The 22,189-nt window shown below is 37.7% G+C and overlaps 1 protein-coding gene across 1 annotated transcript in view; it reads right to left on the reverse strand.

Moving 5' to 3' along the window:
• PAH (phenylalanine hydroxylase) overlaps positions 1-22,189 on the reverse strand; it is a 75,900-nt gene that overhangs the window by 49,438 nt on the left and 4,273 nt on the right. Inside the window, exons 2-3 of the mRNA XM_007503336.3 lie at positions 22,007-22,114; positions 20,438-20,621 (exon numbers count right to left, since the gene is read on the reverse strand). Of these exons, the coding sequence (XP_007503398.1) occupies positions 20,438-20,621; positions 22,007-22,114 (292 nt within the window). The remainder of the gene's footprint in view (positions 1-20,437; positions 20,622-22,006; positions 22,115-22,189) is intronic.

Raw genomic sequence — 22,189 nt, forward strand, 5'->3', positions numbered from 1 at the left:
TCATCTGTAAAAATGAGAAGACTGGACTAGATGATCACTAAGGTTCCTTCTAAGTCCAGTGCTATAACATGCAGTCTAAGTCTCTCTCTTGACTTTGTGAAGCTGGAATTTTCCCAAACAATTATGTTACAAAATGACAAGAAGGTCCTTTGTTCCTAGAACAAGGTTCTCTGTGGTCCTGTTATTCAAGGATTATGAGTCCTTATTAATCTTCTCTCAGCCTAGATTCCCATGACCCAAAAAGCTTGTCACCTTGGGATCTGGGACCCAGTGAATCAGAGGGGTGCTAGACAAGTAATATGACCTAACAATCATAATAATTGTTGTTCAGTTGTTTCCAATCATGTCTGACTCTGAGATCCCATTTGAAGTTTTCTTGGCAAAGATACTTGAGTGGTTTGCCATTTCCTTCTCTAGTTCATTTTACAGAGAAAAAAAACTGAGGCAAATAGTGTTAAATGACTTTCCCAGGGTCACACAACTAATAAGAACAATAATAATTAATGTTCACTAAATACTTACTATGTTTCAGGCATGATGCTAAGCATTTTACAATTATTATCTCATTTGATTCTCATGACAACTTTGGGAGATTGGTACTATTATTATCCCTATTTTATAAGTGAGGAAATGATAGACAAAAGTTAAGTGACATACATAGGGTCACACAGATTTGTTAGCATCTGATACTGGTTTTAAATTCAGGTCTTCGTGACTCTAGCACTAGGGCTTTATCTACTGTATTATTAAGCTGCCCCAAGGACTCCAGGACCTGAATTTTTTTTCTTTTTGAAAAACTCCCTTTGTATATGAAATATAGAGATGTGAGCTCTAGCCTGGCGATATGAGACTATTCATATCCAGTTGAGTGATCATACCCCCAAAGTAGGCAATCATTACTAGATTAACATCAGCCTGAAAGGAAGGCTCTACTGGAGAGCCACAGACATCTATCTTTCGCCCTGTGCTGTCCAACATTTTTATAAATTGCTTCAGTTAAGTCCTAGATGGCATATTTCTAAGATTTTAGATGACACAGAGCTGAGAGGGACAGGTAATACTCTAGATGATGGAGTCAGAACCCAAAAATCACTTTGACAGGCTAGAGTGAGGAGCTGAAGCTGAGAAGCTGACATATAATATGGATAAATGTCAAGTCCTAAAGATTTGATTTAAAAATCCTCAATTTCACAAGGGCAGGAGCAGTGGAGGGAAGGGTCAGGGACACACTAGATAACATACTAGACAACAATTTATGTGAAAAAATATCCGAGGGTTTCAGTGGACCACAAGAGAAATATCAATCTACAGTGTGGCCCAATGGCTAAATGAGGTTTTTTTAAAGAGAAATGTAGTGCCTTCAGTAGGAGGAGGTGGTTGTGACCTTGTGCTCTGGATATTGTGCTTATTTTTGTCAATATATTTTAGAAAAGAGATGGTCAAGCTAAAGTTTGCCCAGGAGACGTAGGCTAGAATACTGGTGAGGGATCTGGAAACCATAATGTAAAAGGACTGAGAATACTTAATCTGGAGAAGACAAACCTTAGGGGAACTAATGATAGCCATCTGCAAGTAGGAAAAGATTATCATATGGAAGAGGAAATAACTTTATTCTGCTTGACCCCAGAGAATAGAACTAGGACCAAATAAATTGATTTCGACTCTACATAAGGAAGAACTTTCTTGGAGTTGTCTACAAGTAGAAGTGGATGCCTCAGGACACAGTGAATCCTTTATGGATGGAGAGCTGGATTTGGAGTAAAAAAAACTTTAATTTAAATCCAACTTCAGACCCTAACTAGCTAAGTGATTCTGGACAAATCTGTTAACCATGCTTTGCCTCAATTTACTTTTCTGATCTACCAGTACAAGAAATATAATTGATGACTTCCAAGCTCACTTCTAGTTCAAAATCTGTTGTCCTGTGACTTCGTTAAAGGTCACTAAGTAGATATTGAAAAGCCAATAGTTAAATATGTTATAAAAGAGATTCTAATTTAGATAGTCAGTCAATTAACATTTATTAAAAGTGCCTACTGAGTGCCATATACTGTAGTAGGTACTAGGGATATGGAGAAAGGCAAAGTAAACAGTCACCATTGTCCATTCATAAGGAACCCACCATTGCTAACTTTGCTGGTTCCTGAGGATCCTTCCAAATCTGCAATTCTCTGACTGATTTATGCATTCTCCTTCTGAGACTATTTGCTAACCCTTTAAAATCAGAGTTGTTTTTATTTATTGTGCCAAAAGTATTGTGTTCAAATTTATTGCACAGAAGTTAACTTCTCTAACAACATTTTCCTATTAAACTTTGACTTTACAATGCCAGTGGGTCTCTTAACATACAATCTCAACTTTCTCCTTATGCTCTAGGCATCTTGCTTGGAGTAGACCAAGGTGGTTGTAAACATTGCCATCATTCATTTGTTCAATTTAAAGTGTTGATTCAAATTGAACACCTCCTCTATATATAGACAAGGGAACTGAGCTGATGTTATGATCCTCACCTTGTAAAAAGTAGTGTGCTTAGAAGAATCTGTTCTGGACAGCTGCACTAACCTCCCCTTGAAAAACTACCAGAAAGGCTAGGGAAGGGGAGAGAGAGCACAAGTGAAAGGAACCTAGATAAGTGGAAGAGAGGGTGAAAAAGAGGAAGGTCAGGGTAGTGAATTTAGTGGTTATTGCTGATCATCTCTAGCTGAAGTTAAAAAAAAAGCAGGGATAACGATCAAATATATAGGGATCTGAGTCAAATTTATAAAAGATAAGAGCCATTCCCAAACTAAAGCATAGTTTCTTACCTCTTCTCCCCTTTTATGATATGGCTAACATAGAAATATGTTTTGAATGATTTCCATATATTATTTTGGTTACCTTCTTAATGGAAATGGTAGGGACAAGAGGGAAGAAGAGATTGGAATGCAACTTAAAAAGAAAAGAATGTTAAAATAATAATAGAGCTAAGATTCTTTCCAGTTCTGATATTTCGTGTTCTAAGATCCCTCCCAGTGCCAATATTCCCCCTTCTAAGGCTTTTCTCAGTTTTGACATTTTCTGTTCCTAAAGTCCCTTCCAACTATGACATTCCATGTTTGACAGTCCTTCATAGGTCTGATATTCTGCATTTCTTTACTTATGTGTTCTTCCTCGAGAGTTAGTTTATGACTCCAGGAACTGAAAGGGATGAGAATATGGAGAGGAAGAAAAGATGCCTAATGACACTGTCTGTAACTTACCTGACTATACACCCTGTCAAGGATATAATAGCAATATTTTATCATCTGGTTCATTATTGGTTTACTGCTTGACTTGTTCATCTCTAGCCTGGTTGTGAATTTGCTTGGCTGTTTAGGTTGTAGGACCACAGATTAAATGTTGTAAGGAGTCACATAAATCACCTAATCCAACAGCCTTATCTTACAGATAAGGAACCTGAGACTCCGAGAGATTAAGGAATTTACCCAGTGTCAAATGGGTAAAAAACAAAAACAAAAAAAACAGTAGATCCAGCATTTGAACCTACACCCTTTAACTCTCATTCCAGCTAGCTTTCCATCAAGGGTCATTGCCTTCTTTCAATCAATCACCAATCATCAAACATTTATTAAGTACTTAAAATGTAGGAAGCACTAGGACAAGTGGTGGACTCAACAAAAAAGTAAAAACCCCTGTCCTCAGGGAGCTTACATTCTGATGGAGAATAAATAGATAAATACAAAACACATACAGAGTCATTGGTTCAATTTAACGTTAGTAGGTGGGAATCTAGGATATAGACATCGTCAAATCATTGTGGATACCTTTTCCCATGCCCATCCCATCCTCTTTGAAGTCATAACCTGATTCATGAGGAGAGACAAGATTCAAGATAAATACAAGGCTGAAAATTCACATTAGAAGAGAGGCCACCAACAGCTATGGGGACTGGGAGAGGCTTCCAGTAGAAGGTGGGTTGGGAGCTAAATTATTGAAGGAGATGAGAGATTCTAAGAAGCAAAGATCAAGAGGGAAAGCTTGGCAGGCATGTTTGGAAGACAGGCAATGCAAAAGTATGGAGATGGAAGATTGGGTATCATATGTGTCATTTAACAGGTAAGTCAATATGGCTGGACCATAAAGTTTGGTGGTTCCATTATTTTCAGTCATACCTGACTCTTCATGACCTTATTTGGAGTTTTCTTGGCAAAGATACTGCCTTATCCTTCTACAGTTCATTTGATAGATGGAGAAATAGAGGCAAACAGTCACATAGCTAGTAAAATGTCTGAGACCAAATTTGAGCTTTGGAAGCTGTCTTCCTGACTTCAGTGCCTGGCATTATATCCACTGTGCTACCTATCTGCCCCGTTTTCATGTGTGTTTCGCCACTTGGGAAACTGAGTTCCAGACGGGATGCCCATATTCCCATGGGATGTGTTAGTTTGGTTTGTGTTAGAACAGGATATAAACAAGTTTTCTTACAGAAACTGTCTTGGCTGTTTTGGCTAATCCCTTGATACAACTCCTACCCAAAATATGGATTACCAGCCCAGGGAAAGACTTTTATTCTGTGTATCCTGGCATGGCACATCAATGGTTGTTAAATTGAATGAGGCATTTAATACTGACAAGGACACTGGACTGGACATCAAGACTAAACTGTATTCTAGACTCTCCTCTGCTGCTCAATAGCTGTATGAACCTGACCAAATCATGTCTCCTCCCCCAGCCTCAGTTTTCTGCTCTTTAAAATGAATACAACTGGACTAGAGGATATCTAAGAACTCTTTCTACTCTGAAATGAATTTTTAATTACACAAAAAAACAAATTTTGATAATTGTTTTCTGGCCTTTCAATTCAAACTCCTTTCCTTCCTCTCCCTCTCTCTGAGGCAGTAAATAGCCTGATATATCAATGCTAATATATCTCTTGATAGCCATGAGGAGGCTTAAAAGAACAAGGCCAAGAGTATCCTTTAAGGACATTCAGATTTCAGTCCTATTTCAGAATAGGAGAAAGACCCTTTGTCTCTAGAGTGAGAGGCTTTGAGTTCAAATCCCACTTCCACTGCTTACTACATGTGTGTCCTTGAAGAGCCCATTTAATCTCAGTTTCTTCATCTCTTAAAGAAGGGGTAATCCCAAATGGCATATGAGTTTCCTTCCAGATTTAGCTATATATGATCTATGGTCAGTTCTGAAAAATGTCGGAGGGGAAAATGAACAACAATTCATTTCAACGTTCTGCTTGTTATTCCCAAAAAGGACACTAGATGGCAGCAGAAGAAAGTTAGACCTATAGTCAACAGGACTAGAACTTGAATAAAAATGGGGATATTTACTTTAAAAATCACATGATTTACTGTACAGTTGGACAGGATCTTAGAACTTATCTCATCCAGGGGTGTTAGAGTAGAATTTGTAATCAGGTTAGACCTAGATTCAAATCCCACCTTTCTATCGGCTGTTTGATGCTAGAGAAAAAGATTTGACTACTTTGAGCCTCTTTTAGAATTGGCTGTTCAGGGGTCAGCTGGATTGAGAGCCAGGTTTAAAGATGGGAGGTCCTGGGTTCAAATATGACCTCAGACACTTCCTAGCTGTGTGACCCTGGGCAAGTCACTTACCTCCCATTGCCTAGCATTTAACATTCTTCTGCCTTGGAACAAATATATAGTACTGATTCTAAGGCAAAAGGTAAAGGTTGCTTGTTTGTTTTTAATAGAATTGACTATTTGAACCTAGATAAAAGATTTGAGCCTCAGTTTCCTCATCTTTTAAATGGGAATGTCAGTCTTTCTTACAATTTAGATTTGTTGTGAAGAACTAAAAAAAAAATGAATGTGAAGCATCTTAAAACTTTGAAGTCCTATATAAACATTACCATTATTAGTATTTTGTTGTTGTTCAGTTGTTCCCATTTGTGTCTGACTTTTCAGGATCCCATTCTGTTTCTCAAAGCAAGGATACTGACTGCAGTGGTTTGCCATTTCCTTCTCCAGCTCATTTTACATATGAGGAAACTGAGGCAAACAGGGTTACATGACTTGACCAGGGTCAACCCAGGGCTAGTAAGTGATTTGAACTCAAAAAAGATGAATCTTCCTGACTCCAGATATGGCTAACACCACCTAGTTATCCACACAGGGAATTCACTTCTCTATTATAATCACCATCAGTATAAATTATTTTTTCCCCCAGATTGTCTAGCTGTGGATTTAGAAAACAGGGATTAGGACTCTTCAGCAAAGGAGTCATCAGCAGTGAAGGAAAACCAATCCTCCCAAAGAGAAGTGATTTTGTCATCATTAACACCAAAGGGAAATTGTCATCTTGTTTATTTCACAACCTGAAGAAATGAAATAAATATTTCCTGATGTTATATGGGGATATTTTAATTAAAATTTTTTTCTAGATTTATGATTTTATATATGTATATATACATACATTAAAATTTTTAGTTTAATTATATGTAAACAATTTTCAACATTAAAAAAAAATCTTGACTTCAGGCCCTGGCGCTCTATCCACTGTGCCACCTAGCTGTCCCCACTAAATTTTGGTCAAGAGTGGAGAGAAGTGAAGTTGTAAGTGGGTGATGTCAACTGGGGAGAGTAAATTCACCTGGAACATGGAAGTGGAGGCCCCGGAAGGATAAAGGCACTGAGCCTTAAAGGCAGGGTATTAATTGGGATGTACCAATGGCATCATGAGTGAATGGGAAGCCTTGGGATTTAAAAGGCTTGAGTTCAAATTCTACCTCTGAAACATAAAAGTTGGGAATTATGCATGAGTTACTTAACCAGATGAGTTGAGCAAATAAAATCATGACTGTCAACCGAAATGAAAACATGCCTCAAACTCAAGAATAACTCCTTGTACATTTTTCCTTGTGTTTTATATTTTCTTAAGCGCTTTCACCTGCATCATCTACTTTGAGCTTCTGCTTCGGTCTGTAGGAGAAGCAGACATTCTTATTCCCATTTGACAGATGAAGAAAACGAGGGTTAGAAGATTTCGATTACCCAAGGCTACCTGGCCACCTGTGCGAGCTGACACAAGTCACTCTGTGAGCTTCTAGTGGCTAGTTAGGTACCAGAGATCTCAGAACTCTGGAATTCCAAATGAGGGCTTTTGCCATCCATCCCTGCTTCCCAATTTTAGCTGAGGTTCACTCCAACAAAAGGAAATATGGAGAAGCCCTGTTGGAGGGGGACAGTCTTGAGTCGGAGGCTCTGCAGGGTTTGAGACAAGTCCCCTGAGGTAGCTCCAGGCACCCAGACGGTTTTCTTGAGACAAGGAGGAAGGGCAGAATTTTTGACATTTTGTCTATGTCCCAAATTAGATGCCAAAATTTCCTCCCTTGTCCCAAGAGATTAAGCCCTCTTCCTCTCTGGCTTAACACTGCTATTGAGGCTGACCCCAGCAACTTCCCAGGCAACTGCCTTAACAAAAAAAAAAAGAGCATCAAATCAAATTAGCTTATTAATGATTTTTTTAATGGTTTCTTGGTCCATAGGTCTTCCCTGGGCTTGATGCCCCAGCCTGGCTGGCTCCCTTCTCCCGGGTTAATGAGTGACCACCCCAGGCTCAGGCAACAGAGGGTCTCTGTAAAGTAACAAAGAGTCTGGGCAGGCTGATAATTAATAAATATTGATTGGGTGCTAAGAAGAGCAACAGCATTTAAAGGTTGGTCCGGGACTGTTGCTTTTTGGCTCCGTTCACGTAGGGTCAACGGGGAGTGTTTGTGCCTGGTGTCCCCCAAAAGACAAGCCCCCCCCCCAGTCTTTGCGGAGAGGCTGGGGCCCTTTGCAACTAAAGTCACCTGCAGACTGCATTAAATCTCCAACAGATCAAGGTCCAGCTTGGTTGCAATCTAACCAGTCCCCAACAGTCCTAGCCAGCAGTGACCAGCAGCCTGACCCACCCAGAAGAGCCTCTCCCCTGCCCCCAATGACTCCATAACCTTTGCCTCGAGCCTGTCTCAGTAAATGCAATAAATCCTCCACTTCATTGGCCTGAAATAGAATAACATTTTAATTCTCCCTAACCAGGGCTCCTGGATGTCTCCTCTGAGTCAATGGGCCTCCCAAAACCATCATGAAGGGGAGCATTGTGTAGCCCGAGCCAGACCCTCTCTGGCCCCCAACGGGCAGACTGGCCCCCTGGGTGGCTTCCCTATGCTTGTTAGACTCCCAAGGGAGCTTGGCTAACCCAATTTCATTTCGTCCCAAGAGCATGAAAAATAGCTCAGTGCCTTCCATTTACAGAGGGTCCGAGGCCGTGTCGGTGGTGACAATATTTATACAGCAACCAGGAATGTGGGGTAATAGAAAGAGGGTAATACAAGGAATTAGAGAGCATAGATCTTGTATAGTATATAAGCATATATATATCATTTAAGATAAGCATAATTACAAAAGTATATTATATATGGATAATATATGGATATACTTTACATTATATAAATTATTATATGTGTTATACATTATATGATATAAATTATTATATTTATAACAATGTAATAATATTATATTTATATACTTATAAATATGTATATAAATATATATCTTATAAATTTATATCTATATCTTATAAGTATAAATATGTATTATATGTTTATATATTATATACTGTTATATTAAAATAATATATTACTATATTATATACTTATAAGTATATTATTTTATAATATACACTTAAATATATTATATATGTTTATATATAATATGCTTATAAGTATAAATATAAGTACAAAATATATATTTATATATCTTATAAATATAAAAAGAAATATGCAAGTATATTATAACATATATAATAGAATTATTATATAATATATACTATTAATCATATTAATGTTATATACAATATAAACATAAGCATGCTTATTTATATAAGTATAATATATCTTTTGTAAGATGTATATCTCATAAAGTTGTCAGTTTTGCTACTTGAAGAGCTGTGATCTTAGGAAAGTCATTTAAATTCAATGTAACTCAGTTTCCTCATTGGTCAGACAGGGGTAGATCAAACCTTATAGTGTTATATAAAAACTATATATACTTATTAGTGTTATTATCATTATTGTCATTATCATCATTATTTTTTTGAAATTATTACTTTCTGTCTTACTATCAATGCTATGTATTGGCTCCAAGGCAGAAGAGAAGTAAGGGTTAGGTAATGGGGGTCAAGTGGCTTGCCCAGAGTCACCTAACTAGGAAGTATATGAGGTCAGATTTGAACCCAGGTTAGCCCAGTCTCTAGGCTTGGCTCTCAGTCCACTGAACTACATAGCTGCTCCCGCAATTACATTTATCTGGTTTGGGTATCATAGTGGGCAAGGTGTTTGACCCCTTTCATTTAGAGATCAATGTGCTAGATTTGACGTCAGAGGACCTGAGTTCAAATCCCATCACCATCATTTACTACCTATGTGACTTTGGGCAAGGAGTTTGGGCTTTAGTTTCTTCATTAATTAAATGGCAGGATTGGCATGAAACAGCAGTCACAATTTATGAAATCCTACTATTTTCCAGGTATGTACTTGAGTTCCCCAAATGAAAAAGGCAAATATGGGTGCTGTGTGTCTAGACAACAGTTCCTGAAGAAAAAACTGAGGGGCCAGCAGAGTCTATAAAATGGATCCCGATTGTGTGTTTGTTTGCAAGAAGAATGAGGGAAATGGCAGGAACTATACAGAAAAGGATTTGGCAAACCTTAAACTCCCTTACCAATGTCATCTCTCTCACTAGCACATGCTACAATGCCCAGAATCTATAAAATCTATAAAACAGAATCTATAAAAATCTCTAAAATGTATGAAATATAAAATTTACTATTTCTAAGATGGTTTCCAGTTCTAAATCTATAAGCCTATGATCAGTTATGTGGCATAGTGGATTCAAAAAGATTTGAGTTCAAATTCAGCTTCAGATAATCCAGGGTACATGATCCTGGACAAGTCACTTAAGTTCTCTTTGCCTCCGTTTCCTCAAGTGTAAGATGGGGATAATAGTAGAATCTTACAGGATTGTTGTGATGATCAAAGGAGATATGTGTAAGGCTTTTTGGCAAACTATTAAGAGCTATGTAAATGATAACTATTATTATTGTTATATGACTTTGCATTTATCTCTACTGTTTTCTTTTTGGGGCAGACAGCTAGGTTACACAATGTATAAAGTGCTGGGTCTGAAATCAGGAACACTCATCTTCCTGAGTTCAAATATGGCCTCAGACACTTACTAGCTGTGTGACTTTGGGCAAGTCACTTCACCCTGTTTACCTTGGTTTCCTCATCTTTAAAATGAGAGGAGAAGGAAATGGCACACCACTCCAGTATCTTTGCCAGGAAAACTTGAAACAGGGTCATGAAGAGTTAGGCATAACTGAAACAATTGAAGGACAACAAATTCGTTTGGGGGTGTCACATTTTAAGGACAGACGATGAGAGGTTGGTGAGTGCCCAGAGAACAGCAACTAGGATGGCGAGGGGCTTCAAATTCATACAGTATGAAGTGAAGTTGAAAGAATGAGGATTTTAGAAAATATTTCAGAGAACCGTGACAGCTGCCTTCAAGTATTTAAAAGGCTCAGGTACAAGAACCCAAACTAACCCTTACCCTAAGTAGGTCCCAGAAGGCAGGACTAGGAGGACAAGGCAGAAGTGGCAAAGAAATAAGATTAGGATTAGCATCATCATAAATATCTGCGAAATACATTTAGTACAGTGCCTTGCAGAGAATAGGCATTTCTTATATGTTTCCTTTCTCCACATCCCATCCCTTTTGTAGGTATCTCACAGTAGAGTGGGCTTCCTTGAAAGATAGAGAATATCCCCTTGCTGAAGGTCATCAAGGAATATTCATCTGAACATGTGTCATATGGACAATACAGGTGATTTTATTTTTCAGGCATGGATTAACTAGATAATCATTAATGTTCCCTCCAACTGGGAGATTTTGTAATTCTAGGATTCTGTAACTCTCTTCTCACATGATTTGACTTATCATTTTAGCTTGTTGAAATTCCTTTAGATCCTGATCCTGTCATCAACCAAGTTGACTCCACTTTGAATCGTTGGCCAATTTGACAAAAACATTTCATCAAAGTCAGTGATAAGCATATTGGAGGGGGGGAAAAGAAAGCAAGATCAAGAATGGACCTTTGATTACTTCACAAGACATCTCTGTGCAAGCTGACATCAATCCATCAATCTTTACTCTTGAAATCCTGCCATTCAAGCAATTTGGGGTAGATAAGAATACCATCATGGAAACAGCAATTTCCCTATCTTGTCCACCCAGCTCTTAAGAAATATTGCCAAACACCTTGCCAAAATTTAAGGAGACTACATCTATGTTGTTGTCCCTACTTACCCTTCTAGGAACTGTGACAGAAACAGAAATGAAGTTAAATCTGAGATAAATGGTCACCATTTCATTTTTCTAAATGCTCAGAAACCATCCTCGTGATGATAGGTTCATGATAACCCACAGATTCTTAACTCCCATTTTCTGTTGTCAACACTACCATTTAGGATTTCTGTTTAGGTGAGAATAGGACTTCTCAGGAAATATTCCTTTGAAAAAGCTAACTGATGCCAATGAGTTTATTGATAGCAGTTAGCAATTGGTCTTTTGCTATTATCAGATTGTTCCTGAGCTATACTAGAAAAATATCCCTCCTCTGCTTCTCAGATGTGTCCTTGGATCTCTGAGAGAAGAAGAAGTAGCTTTGCTCTAGGGACCCAACCAACTAGTCTGATTTTGGATCATGAGATTTAAAGAGTAGCAAGATGGCACAATGGAGAGAGTGCTGGACCTGGAATTAGGAAGATTTATTTTCCTGGGTTCATATTTGATCTTATATACTTACTAGCTGTGTAATGTTGAGTAAATCACGTCACTCCCTTGCCTCAGTTTCCTCATCTGTCAAATGAACTGGAGAAGAAAATGGCACCCCAATTCAATATCTTTGCCAAGAAAACCCCAAGGGTCAAAGAGTTGGACATGACTGGAAAAATGCCTCAGTTTTCTCACTTTTATGAGAGAATTGGACCAGATGGCCTCAAGGGTTTTTTCCAGCTTTAAATCTCCAATTCTGTTGTTTCTCTTTGCCTCACTTAAATGTAAACCCATCTTCCCTGTGTACCATAACACCCAAAAAGACAACCCCTCCATCACCAAGAAGTCAGCAAGTGCTCCTTTGAACCCTTGGATCTGCTGTTTACAAATCTGGCTTGACCTTCAGCTTGTCACATCAGCTCTGTGGGACTCAGTTTTATCATTTATAAAATATTAAATTACTTCCTAAAATATCCCTTTTGCATTTTGTTCTGATGCAAAAGAAGCAACAGAATAACCCATTTCCCCCACCCAGAAAACTCTTTTTGATTTCCCCACTCCTTGGTCCAGAACATCCTATTATTCTGGACCCAAGCCTGACACCCCACTAAGCCCCCTTTCATCATCCCAGCCCTAGCAACCTCTTCCCAGCTCAAGTCCATTTGCCCTTAGAAAGTTGTTCCAAACAGAAATCTCCTTCCAAATCTGAAGATCATAAATCTATTTCCAGGCACAATGCCTTGTTTGTCTTTCTCCTGGTCGCCGAGATCTGTCTCCATGTAGGAATGTCCCCCTCCCCACCCTGCCCACCCCCCACCTCAATGCAATGTCATGGAGAGGACTCAAAGGGATAGGTAAGAGGATTAAGAGATGGATTGATGGGAGATATTAATGCTCTTTCATGTTGTTTTGAGGAAGGATTTTAGATCATCAGGGAAGGAGAGGCAGGGGGAGGACAACCTCAAGGATTCAAAGCCTCTCTGGCCTAAAATCCTATTAAACTCATGTCGGTCTCTCAAGGATGCATGAAGAAGGTTGGAGCTTCTTTAACGTGTCGCTGTAATTAACCTGGCTTAAGCGGGTTTGGGGGCGTGGAACTTTGGCAATTAAAAACCTGAAACTTTCCATTTTCTATCATCCATATGGCCCTTTGAACCACTGTGGGGACTAAATGAAGGCTGGGCCAGTTTAACGGACTTGAGGGATTCAGGGCATCCAACTAAACACACTCTGGGCCCTGTTTCTGAGCTCTGGAGCCTTGGATTTAGTGGGAATTTGGACTGGAAGACAAATCATTGGTGGAGTCTACCTCAGCCTTGCTGGAGAGAAATGATTTCCTTTTCTTGAGCTCTGCACAAAGAGCAACATTTCAAACATTCTAGGAAAGTTTCCCAGTTCAGAAAAGACTCCCAATCCCCAAATCCACCAAACTACCTGGAATCCTGCCTCTGGAGATTCTTAAGACCTAGACTAAGGATTCTTGAACTTTTTCACATCATGGTCCCCTTTGGCAATCTGGCAAAAGCTATGGATGGATCCCTTTCTCAGGATAATATTTTAAGGGGAAAAAACATAAACTGACAAAGGAAACCAATTATACTGGAATATAATTATCTAAATATTTCCAAAAATGATAACAACTTTGCCATACCCCAGATTTAGAATTCCTGATGTAGAGCAAGGTCAGAGATGGAAAGTTACCCCTACACTAAAATATTCATAGGTAGCAATCTCTGTGTTAGCAAACAAACAAATATGAAAATAAAGTTTTGATACCCAACAATCAATTAATTAATGTACATTTATTTAGCAATCATTATATACTATTGTATATATATATATGTATATATATATGTATATATGTATATGTATATATATATATATATATATATACTATACCATTGTGCTAGGAAGTGGGCACTGGGGAATAGCAACATAAATGGATCACTTCAATAAAATCAGTTCATTAACAGACATTTATTAAGGGTCTGCTGTGTGCCATGTGCTAAAGATGCAAGGATGAAAATGAAACAGTCCTTGTGGTCAGAGTTTACATATTGCTATTTTGTGCAAAAGAATTCAGAGAATCATAGGAAGCATTACAAGAACAGATGCAGAATGAAATAAGGAGAACCTGGAAATAATATACATAGTGAATAAAAATGGCACCTTCTTCCCTTCTTTGCCGAGATTGAGACTCTAATAGTAATCATTGTTGTGGTTAAGTCATTTTTCAGTCATTAAATTGAAATGTGATGAGTAATAGGATTACAGAGTTAAAGCTGGAAAGGAGCTTTAAGAGGCAAACTCTTCCAAGCCCCCCATTTGGCAGATGAGTAAACTGAGACAGAATTTAAAAGGTTGGATAGTAGGTAACAAGTAGAATTTGAATCCAGAGCCCCTAATTCCATTCCCTCTCTTAGTTCAGTTTTTATCTACCAAGGAAAGATTTTTGTGAGGATAAAATGAGATAATATTTGGAAAGCACTTTGTAAACTTTAAAGAACTATATAAATGTTACTATTACTATTGGCACCTCGGTGGTGCAGCAAGCAAAGCACCAGGACTGGAGTCAGGAATATTCCTCTTCCTGAGTTCAAATCCAACCTCAGGCACTAGCTGTGTGGCCCTGGACAAGCCACTTAATCCTGTTTGACTCAGTTTCCTCACCTGTAAAATGAGCTAGAGAAGGAAATGCCAAACCATTCTAGTATCTTTGGAAAAAAAAAAAACCTAAATGGGGTCATTAAGAGTCACACATGACTGAAAAATGACCAAACAATGACAAAATGATTACGATTATAGTTCCAACCTCTGCAAAGAAGGGGAAAAGGTTCCATTTCATCCACTGTGTATGTTCTATTCTTATTTCTACTTATTTCTCTTTGCACCTATTCTTATAATGCTTACTGATAGGGTTCAAGCAAATTATTTAATGCTTCCTATAATTCTCTGGCATTCTATCCAGTGCACCACCTTGATGCCAATAGTAATAATAATAACATTTGCATAGTGTCTTCGTAAATTGTGGGATAAGATTTAGAGCTGGGAGAGACATTCAAGATCATTTAGTCCAATCCTCTAACTTTACAGATGAGGAAACTGAGGACCAGAAAGAAAAAAATTACTCGTACAAGACCACAAAGCTAGTGGCAGAGCTGTAGTTAAAACTCAGTTCTTGATCTAGTATATTTTTCCACAGTAGCCTTCCCTTAACTCTTGTCACCATAATTGAAAACTTAGCTTTTACTCAGAATCTAACACCAAATAACACAAGCTCAAAATGGATATGGAACCTGAATATTAAAGGCCCCATCTATTAAAAAAATTTAAAGCATGCTAGATCAGACAACTTTCACAGGTATGGCTACAGGAAAAATTCTTAAGCAAATGAAGGATAAAGGCTATGACACAAAAGAAAACAGATTATCTTAAAAGCAAGAAAATTGTAAAACTTTTGTATGAGCAAAATCAATGCACCTAGGATAAAAAGGGAAGTTGTTGATTGGGGAAAAAATCTCTGCATCTAATATCTCTGTTAAGGACAGACAAGATGTATACCGAAATAACAAATCCTTGTGGCTCAATTTTCTCATTGGTAATATAAGAAAATTGTACTAAATTATCTTCAACATTCCTTTTAGCTCTCACCTGCCTGAAATAAATAGCTATATAACTGCTGAATCCTTTGTAGTTATACAGAGATAACTAGTGTTACAAATGCATCTCTTTACCCAGTTTTCTCATTTACTTTAACTAGATTTCCTCCCTTCTTTTTCTTTTTTCTTCCCACCCCCCACTTCAAAAGACCCTCCACAACGCAACACCTTCCCTGGCTCCCCTGGAAGCTAGCTACTTGTCATTTGTCTTCATTTCCTGATCAAGTGCTCTGGCCAGTCCCAGACTCCACCTGCTCCAGCCAGAGCCAGAGCAACTATTTGATGAGACTGGCCTTTTGTGCTTCCTGGCCTGAGGCTCCAGTTTAGAGCAGGTGGCCAGGCAAGTGGGGCATGGAAGTCATCAGGGACCCAGCCATGAGCTTTGACAGAGGAGAAAAGAAGCAAGATGGAGCTTGATCTTACCAGGCATTAATGCATCCCACCTCCCAAAGACCTGAACCCTTCCCCCTTTATCTCTCCCCCCTACATGGCTCAAAGCCTTTTAATATCTTCCCAACCACCCTTAGGCAATGAAGTATCAACTATCAGTCACCAAGGAAATTCATCCCCTTGCCTTAGTCATTCTTTTCAGAGGAAGCAGCAATTTAATGGAAAGAACACAGAACTTGGGAGCCCCAAAATCTCAACTAGATTCTTGGTCCCACTTTTGACTACACACATATATGACCTTAGGCAAATCATTTAACTTCTTGGTTAGTCAGTTTCCTCATCTTTAATAAAAGAGAAGGAATAAGAAAAATCAGTGGTTTAGATTAAATCATTCTTAACCTGGGATCCAAAACTTTAAAGATTTGTATTTCAATATAGTCAGTTTCCTTCTTAATCCTTTGCATTTATTGATTCACTTAATTTTTTTCTGAGAAGGGGTTCATACATTTCATTCACCTGCCAAAGGGATATAGGATGCCCACACAAAAGTAGAGAATCCTTGAATTCAATGATCCTTATAAATGATGCCCCCTTTTAACTCTAACTCTAGGATCCTGTAGTTTATTAGGAAGCCATTTAGTTCAAGTTATAAGAAAGTTTCATTAGTTCTCAGTAAAGGAATAAAGAGATACATGGTCTGCATTATAAGAAGTTTGTTGTCTCACTATATACTGTATCCATCATTAAAACAGTATTTTTAACCTTATGAACCTTTGAAGGGAAGGAGTTAGATTTGGAGTATGGAATTAAGTTCAAATCTTAATTTTGCCACTTAAAACCTGTGACCTTGGACAAGTCACTTCCTTTCTTTGAGACTCAGCTATCTCTTCTGTAAAATGGGCAATTTGGATTAGATAGCCTCCCACTCTAAATCTATGCTTCTATGACTTAGCTGTATTTTGATTCAAAGGCTTTATGTTCTCTTTTATATAGATTACAGATTGTATGGCAATACGTGTCTTGAAACAACATAACAAACAGGAAAATGTGTGATAATATATGTAAAACCTATATCATATTACTTGCCTTCTTGGAGAGGGAAAAGGAAGGATGAAAAAGAGGAGATAAAAAGAATGTCATAGATCTTCAGATATAGCTAATATGAGAATTTGTTTCTCTCAGATAAACATATTTATTACATATTCATAACCAGTCATGTGTATTATATTATTGTTACATCGCATATTATATTCTACATGAAAATAAATGGCAACAAAAAATAAAATTAAAATAAGTAATATTTCTATGCTGAGAAACAGTTTGGATTTAGAAATGGAACTAGGAGAAAACAGTGAAAGAGAGACAGACTTTTGGGCCCTGAAATACAACTCCCTTTCTCTCTGACAGCCCTTTGAGCTTCTAAGCTATAGTCATTTGGTTATGAAAGGAATGAGATCACTCTTGATGAAAGAAGACTTAGATTCCATTCCAGCCATACCACTTATTAGCTGTGTGGTCTTGGATAAGTCAGTGATCCTCTTTGAAGCCCAGTTTCTTTGCTGGTAAAATGATGCTAATAAAAATCAATAAACATTTATCAAATACCTACCTACAATGTGCTAGTCACTGTGCTCGGTTTTGGGGCAAAAAAAGTCAAAAAGAGGCAAAAGACAGACCCTGCCCTCAAGGAGCTTACAATCTAAGAGCTATTGTGAAGATCAAAGGAGATAATGTATTTGGTGACACCCCACATCCCTAGCAGAATGCCTTTAAATCAATTCCTGAAGTCTGAACAGAGCTCAGTACCTTGCATGCAGTAAGTACTTAATAAATGTTGGTTGAATTATTGTTGTTATTTGGCATTTCTAATGAGGGAGGGGTAACTGAAAGGTCAGTACCTATCCTTCCACCTCTTCCCTGTCCATTCCATCAGTAGACATTTATATGTGTATACTTATATACGCAGCATAAATAGAAAGTTAATTCATATAAAAATATAAAGTAATTAAATACAAGGTCATTAGGGAGAGAGGGGATCAGGAAAGTTTTCATGCCAAAAGTGATGCTTGAGCTGAATCTTAAAAGGAAGAGAATCACTTCCTATTGTCTCATCCTACCTGGAACCAGGAAGATTTATCTTCTTGAATTTAAATCTGGCCCCAGACACTTGCTAGCCATGTGACCCTGGATAAGTCAATTATAACTGTTGGCCTCAGAAAGAAATGGTGAACCACTCCAGTGTCTTTGCAGAGAAAACCCCAACTGGGGTCATGAAGAGTTAGACACAACTGAAGTGACTGAACAACAACAAATCAAATATAAACTTCTCTGTTTAGCTGGAAAGCCCATTGACCTGACCCTAGCCTGCCTTTCCAGTTTCATTAAACATTATTCTCCATTTCTCACTCTGTAAACCAACCAAACTGCCTTTTTCTACTCATCTCTGACCTCTATATCTTTGCACTGGCCCCACATACCCTCGTGCCTGGATTGGACTCTTCCTCACTTCTTCACAAAATCTCTTTCTTCCTCTAAAGATTCAGCTCAACTATCACCTCCAGCATGAAGTTTTTCCTGAGCCCTCCCCATTCCTAACAATTTGTATTTAATTATTTTGTATTTATTTGTATTAATTTACTTTATATTTATGCTGCATATAATTTACATGCATATCCAGTTATACATAACATATAGTGGAATATATGACATCTAGGGGGTGGTTAGGTGGCACAGTGGATAATGCCAGACCTGGAGTCAGGCATCTTCATGAGTTCAAATCTGGCCTCAGACACTTACTGGCTGTGTTACCCTGGGCAAATCTCTTAACCCTGTATGCCTCAATTTCTTCAGCTATAAAATGAGCTAGAGAAGGAAATAATAAACCATTCCAATATCTTTGCTAAGAAAGCCCTAAATGGAGTCACAAAGAATCAGACCTGACTGAAAACAATTAAAGATCAAAAATAACAACTGTAATATTTATGTATGCATATAACTCTATAGAGGGTCTCCCAAAAATCTTACTCCTGTTTTAAACTTTAATAAGAATTAAGTCCCTCCTTACTTTCCCTTCCATTTTAAGCTTTAATAAAGCAGCACAAAGATTTTAAGGAGATTCTTGGGCTCTTTGCCCATTAGAATGAAAGCTTCTTTTCTAATTTTTAATTTTAATTTTAAAATATTTTTTCATGTTCACATGATTTATTTTCTTTCCCTCCCCCTCACAGAGCCAACAAGCAATTCTACTGGGTTCTCCAAATATTATCCCTTGATACCTATTTCCATATTATTCATTTTTGCTATGTAGTGATTTTTTAAAGCCAAAACCACAAATCACATACCCCTATATACATGTGATAAGTGATGTCATATGTTTTGCTTTTGCATTTCTACTCCCATAGATCTTTCTCTCAATGTGGTTATCATTCTTTCCCATAAGTCCTTCAGGAGTGTCCTGACTTGTTGCATTGCTATTAGTAGCAAAGTTCATCACATTGAATTGTTCCACAATGTTTCACTTTCTGTGTACAATGTTCTCCTAGTTCTGCTCCTTTCACTCTGCATCAGTTCATTGAGCTGCTCCCAGTTCATATAGAAAGCCTCCAGATCATCCTTCCTTATAGCACAATAGTATTCCATCACCATCAAATACCACAATTTGTTCAGCCATTCCTCAATCAATGGACACCCCCCTCATTTTCCAATTTTTTTTTGCTACCTCAAAGAGCGAAGCTATGAATATTTTTGTACAAGTGTTTTTCATTATTATCTCTTTGGAGTACAAACCTAGAAGTGAGTATAATGGAAGATTCTTGAGAGATGTATGTGTTTCATATTTTGTACTTATATCTCTAGCCCTAAGCACAATACCTGGCACATAGCAGGTATTTAATAAATTTTATTAATTTAATATGAAATATTATGAAAATCATATTATTAAAATATGATTCATCAATAAAGGAAAATCTAGAGATAAAATTAGTTTAGTGCTGTATAACCCAGAACAAGTCACTTAATTCTGTTATAAATAAAAATGAATCCTGGAGGTTTATTACTAGATTTGTAAGCATTTGTAAAGAGAAAGAAAGAGAGAAATAGGGTTTCCTGCCTTTCTAACTTAAAGTAAAAATCCAGCCCCCCATCACAGTCAGGGATTCCCTCAGCTTGCCAGAGATCAAGAGCTAAGTTAAAAAGCTCATAGCAAAGCACCAGCCCAGAAACAGGTACAGATGCAAAGAGACCCCTTGGCTTCCTGTGATGGCTTTTTAAATCTACCACAATCCTTCCCTTGGCTTTCATACGTCAGGCCATCTAAGTTCCCTACTCCTTCACACTGTCTCAGATGCCCAGGATATGAGGCATTTGACTCTGATTTCTATGTTGAGTCTTTCCAAGATGGACTGAATTAGAGGTCCCCTAGATATTTACTTCATACAACTCTTCTTCCCTGGAATCAAGAATTTAAAAAAAAAGGAAAAAAAGAAAATGAATCTCCAAAAGCTGATCAATATTAGGGAGGACTCCGTGGCCTTAAGAAACATAAATGAATCTTACCTGTGTCTTTTTTCTTGTCCCGGGAAAGCTCGTGCACAGTGGCACCAATATCATGTCTTAAGCTCTTGATCAGGTCATCAAGAGCAGGAAAACTCCGATTATCCAGGTTGGTGAAGAACTCATATTCATCTTTGTTTAGAAGAGAGGGTCTGGATTCAATATGAGTCAGATTTATATCATTCTCCTAGAAGGGGGGAAAAAAAAACAAATAAACAGCCCAACTGGACCATAGATCTTTTTTCATTTCTATTCTCAAAGAGAAGAGGAACTTATGATTTCTTTGAGAGCAGAACTGTTAGCTTACCAAAGTGCCTGGTATAGAGTAGGTACATAATACATGTTTGGTGGCTGAACCTTAAAAGGATGTTTAAATAAAAAAACAAAACAGCATGGCTTCTCTGGTTGGATAAGGATATTTGGACCTTACCAATGTCACATGACAATATCATCCTGTCTTCTAATTTCCAAAAGGAACATTAATTGTCCCTGTGTAGACTTATAAGCTCCTCAAGTGCAATTACTGTTTTGGTTTGGTTTGATTTGGTTTATATTATTTTGTTTTTGCTTCTGGCTCTGGCTCTAATAAGTAGCATAGTGACTGATGGATTGCAGGTACTCAAGAAATGTTTGTTGAGTGAATGAATGGAGTGAACACATGAATGAATGAATGAATGAATAAACAAGTCTGAGAAAGCTAGAGAGTGACTTTGGAGGGCTCTAGAATTCTAGGATAAAATCTGTTTTGTATTGCCTGTTTTATTAAGAGTCTTGCTCTTAGAAATACTTCTCTTTCAAAATAGCAACTTGAAAATGAGGATGATCCAGTTGGGTACAACTGATGAAATAAGAAATAAAAATTGGTAAGAAGCCATTGATCAAAAAGAAATATGTTGAGGGGATGAAGGACTTTGTGGCTGGTGGCAAAACATACTGAAAAAAAAAAAGATACCTATATACCTTCCCCACAACAATAATCTTTCAAAAATCCCAAACTCTTACAATAAAAATTATTTTCCTTGCTCTTGAGTTCTTTTTTTCTCTTTTAAGACCAAAATATTAAACTGAGTCTTTCTGAAAATGAGTCTATCAAATAGTAATTTGGTAAAAATCTTAGCACCAAAACATTGGAGCTCAATGTTGATTCAAAATGTTAGAGTCCCACAAAATAACATAACCTGTGACATATATGGGGTTAGGGGTCAATAACCTGACTTGTCAGCCCTTTGAAATTCTGCCTGGTAGCCTAACAACATGAGTCTACCCCTATATAATATATAAGAAATTAGATTTAGGATCAAAGATTGATATTGTTGTTCAGTCTTAGTTATATCTGCCTCTTCCTGACCCCATTTGAGGTTTTCTTGGCAAAGGTACTGAAATGATTTGCCATTTCCTTCTCCAACTCATTTAACAGATGAGGAACCCAGGCAACCAGGGTTAAACTTGCTTGAGGTCACACAACTAGCAAATGTCTGATACTAGACGTAAATTCAGGATATCTCCCAGCTGAGGTGTTTTCTATGTTTGTGATCATTGCCGAAACAAAACAAACATCTATAGGGTCCTTACCTCAAATAGGCGCAAGACTTTGGCCAGAGCTCCAACCTCTTCTTTGAGAGAGAAAATCAGGGATATTGCACCATTCTGGTTAGTGTGATCACCAATGTAACTGGTTCCCTATAAAATTAAACAAAAATAAGACTACTAAATTGCTCCAGTTCAAAGCCTAAGCAATTCATTCCTATTCTAAAG

Source organism: Monodelphis domestica, chromosome 5 (genome assembly GCF_027887165.1).
Source record: "Monodelphis domestica isolate mMonDom1 chromosome 5, mMonDom1.pri, whole genome shotgun sequence".
Classification (NCBI taxonomy): Eukaryota; Metazoa; Chordata; class Mammalia; order Didelphimorphia; family Didelphidae; genus Monodelphis; species Monodelphis domestica.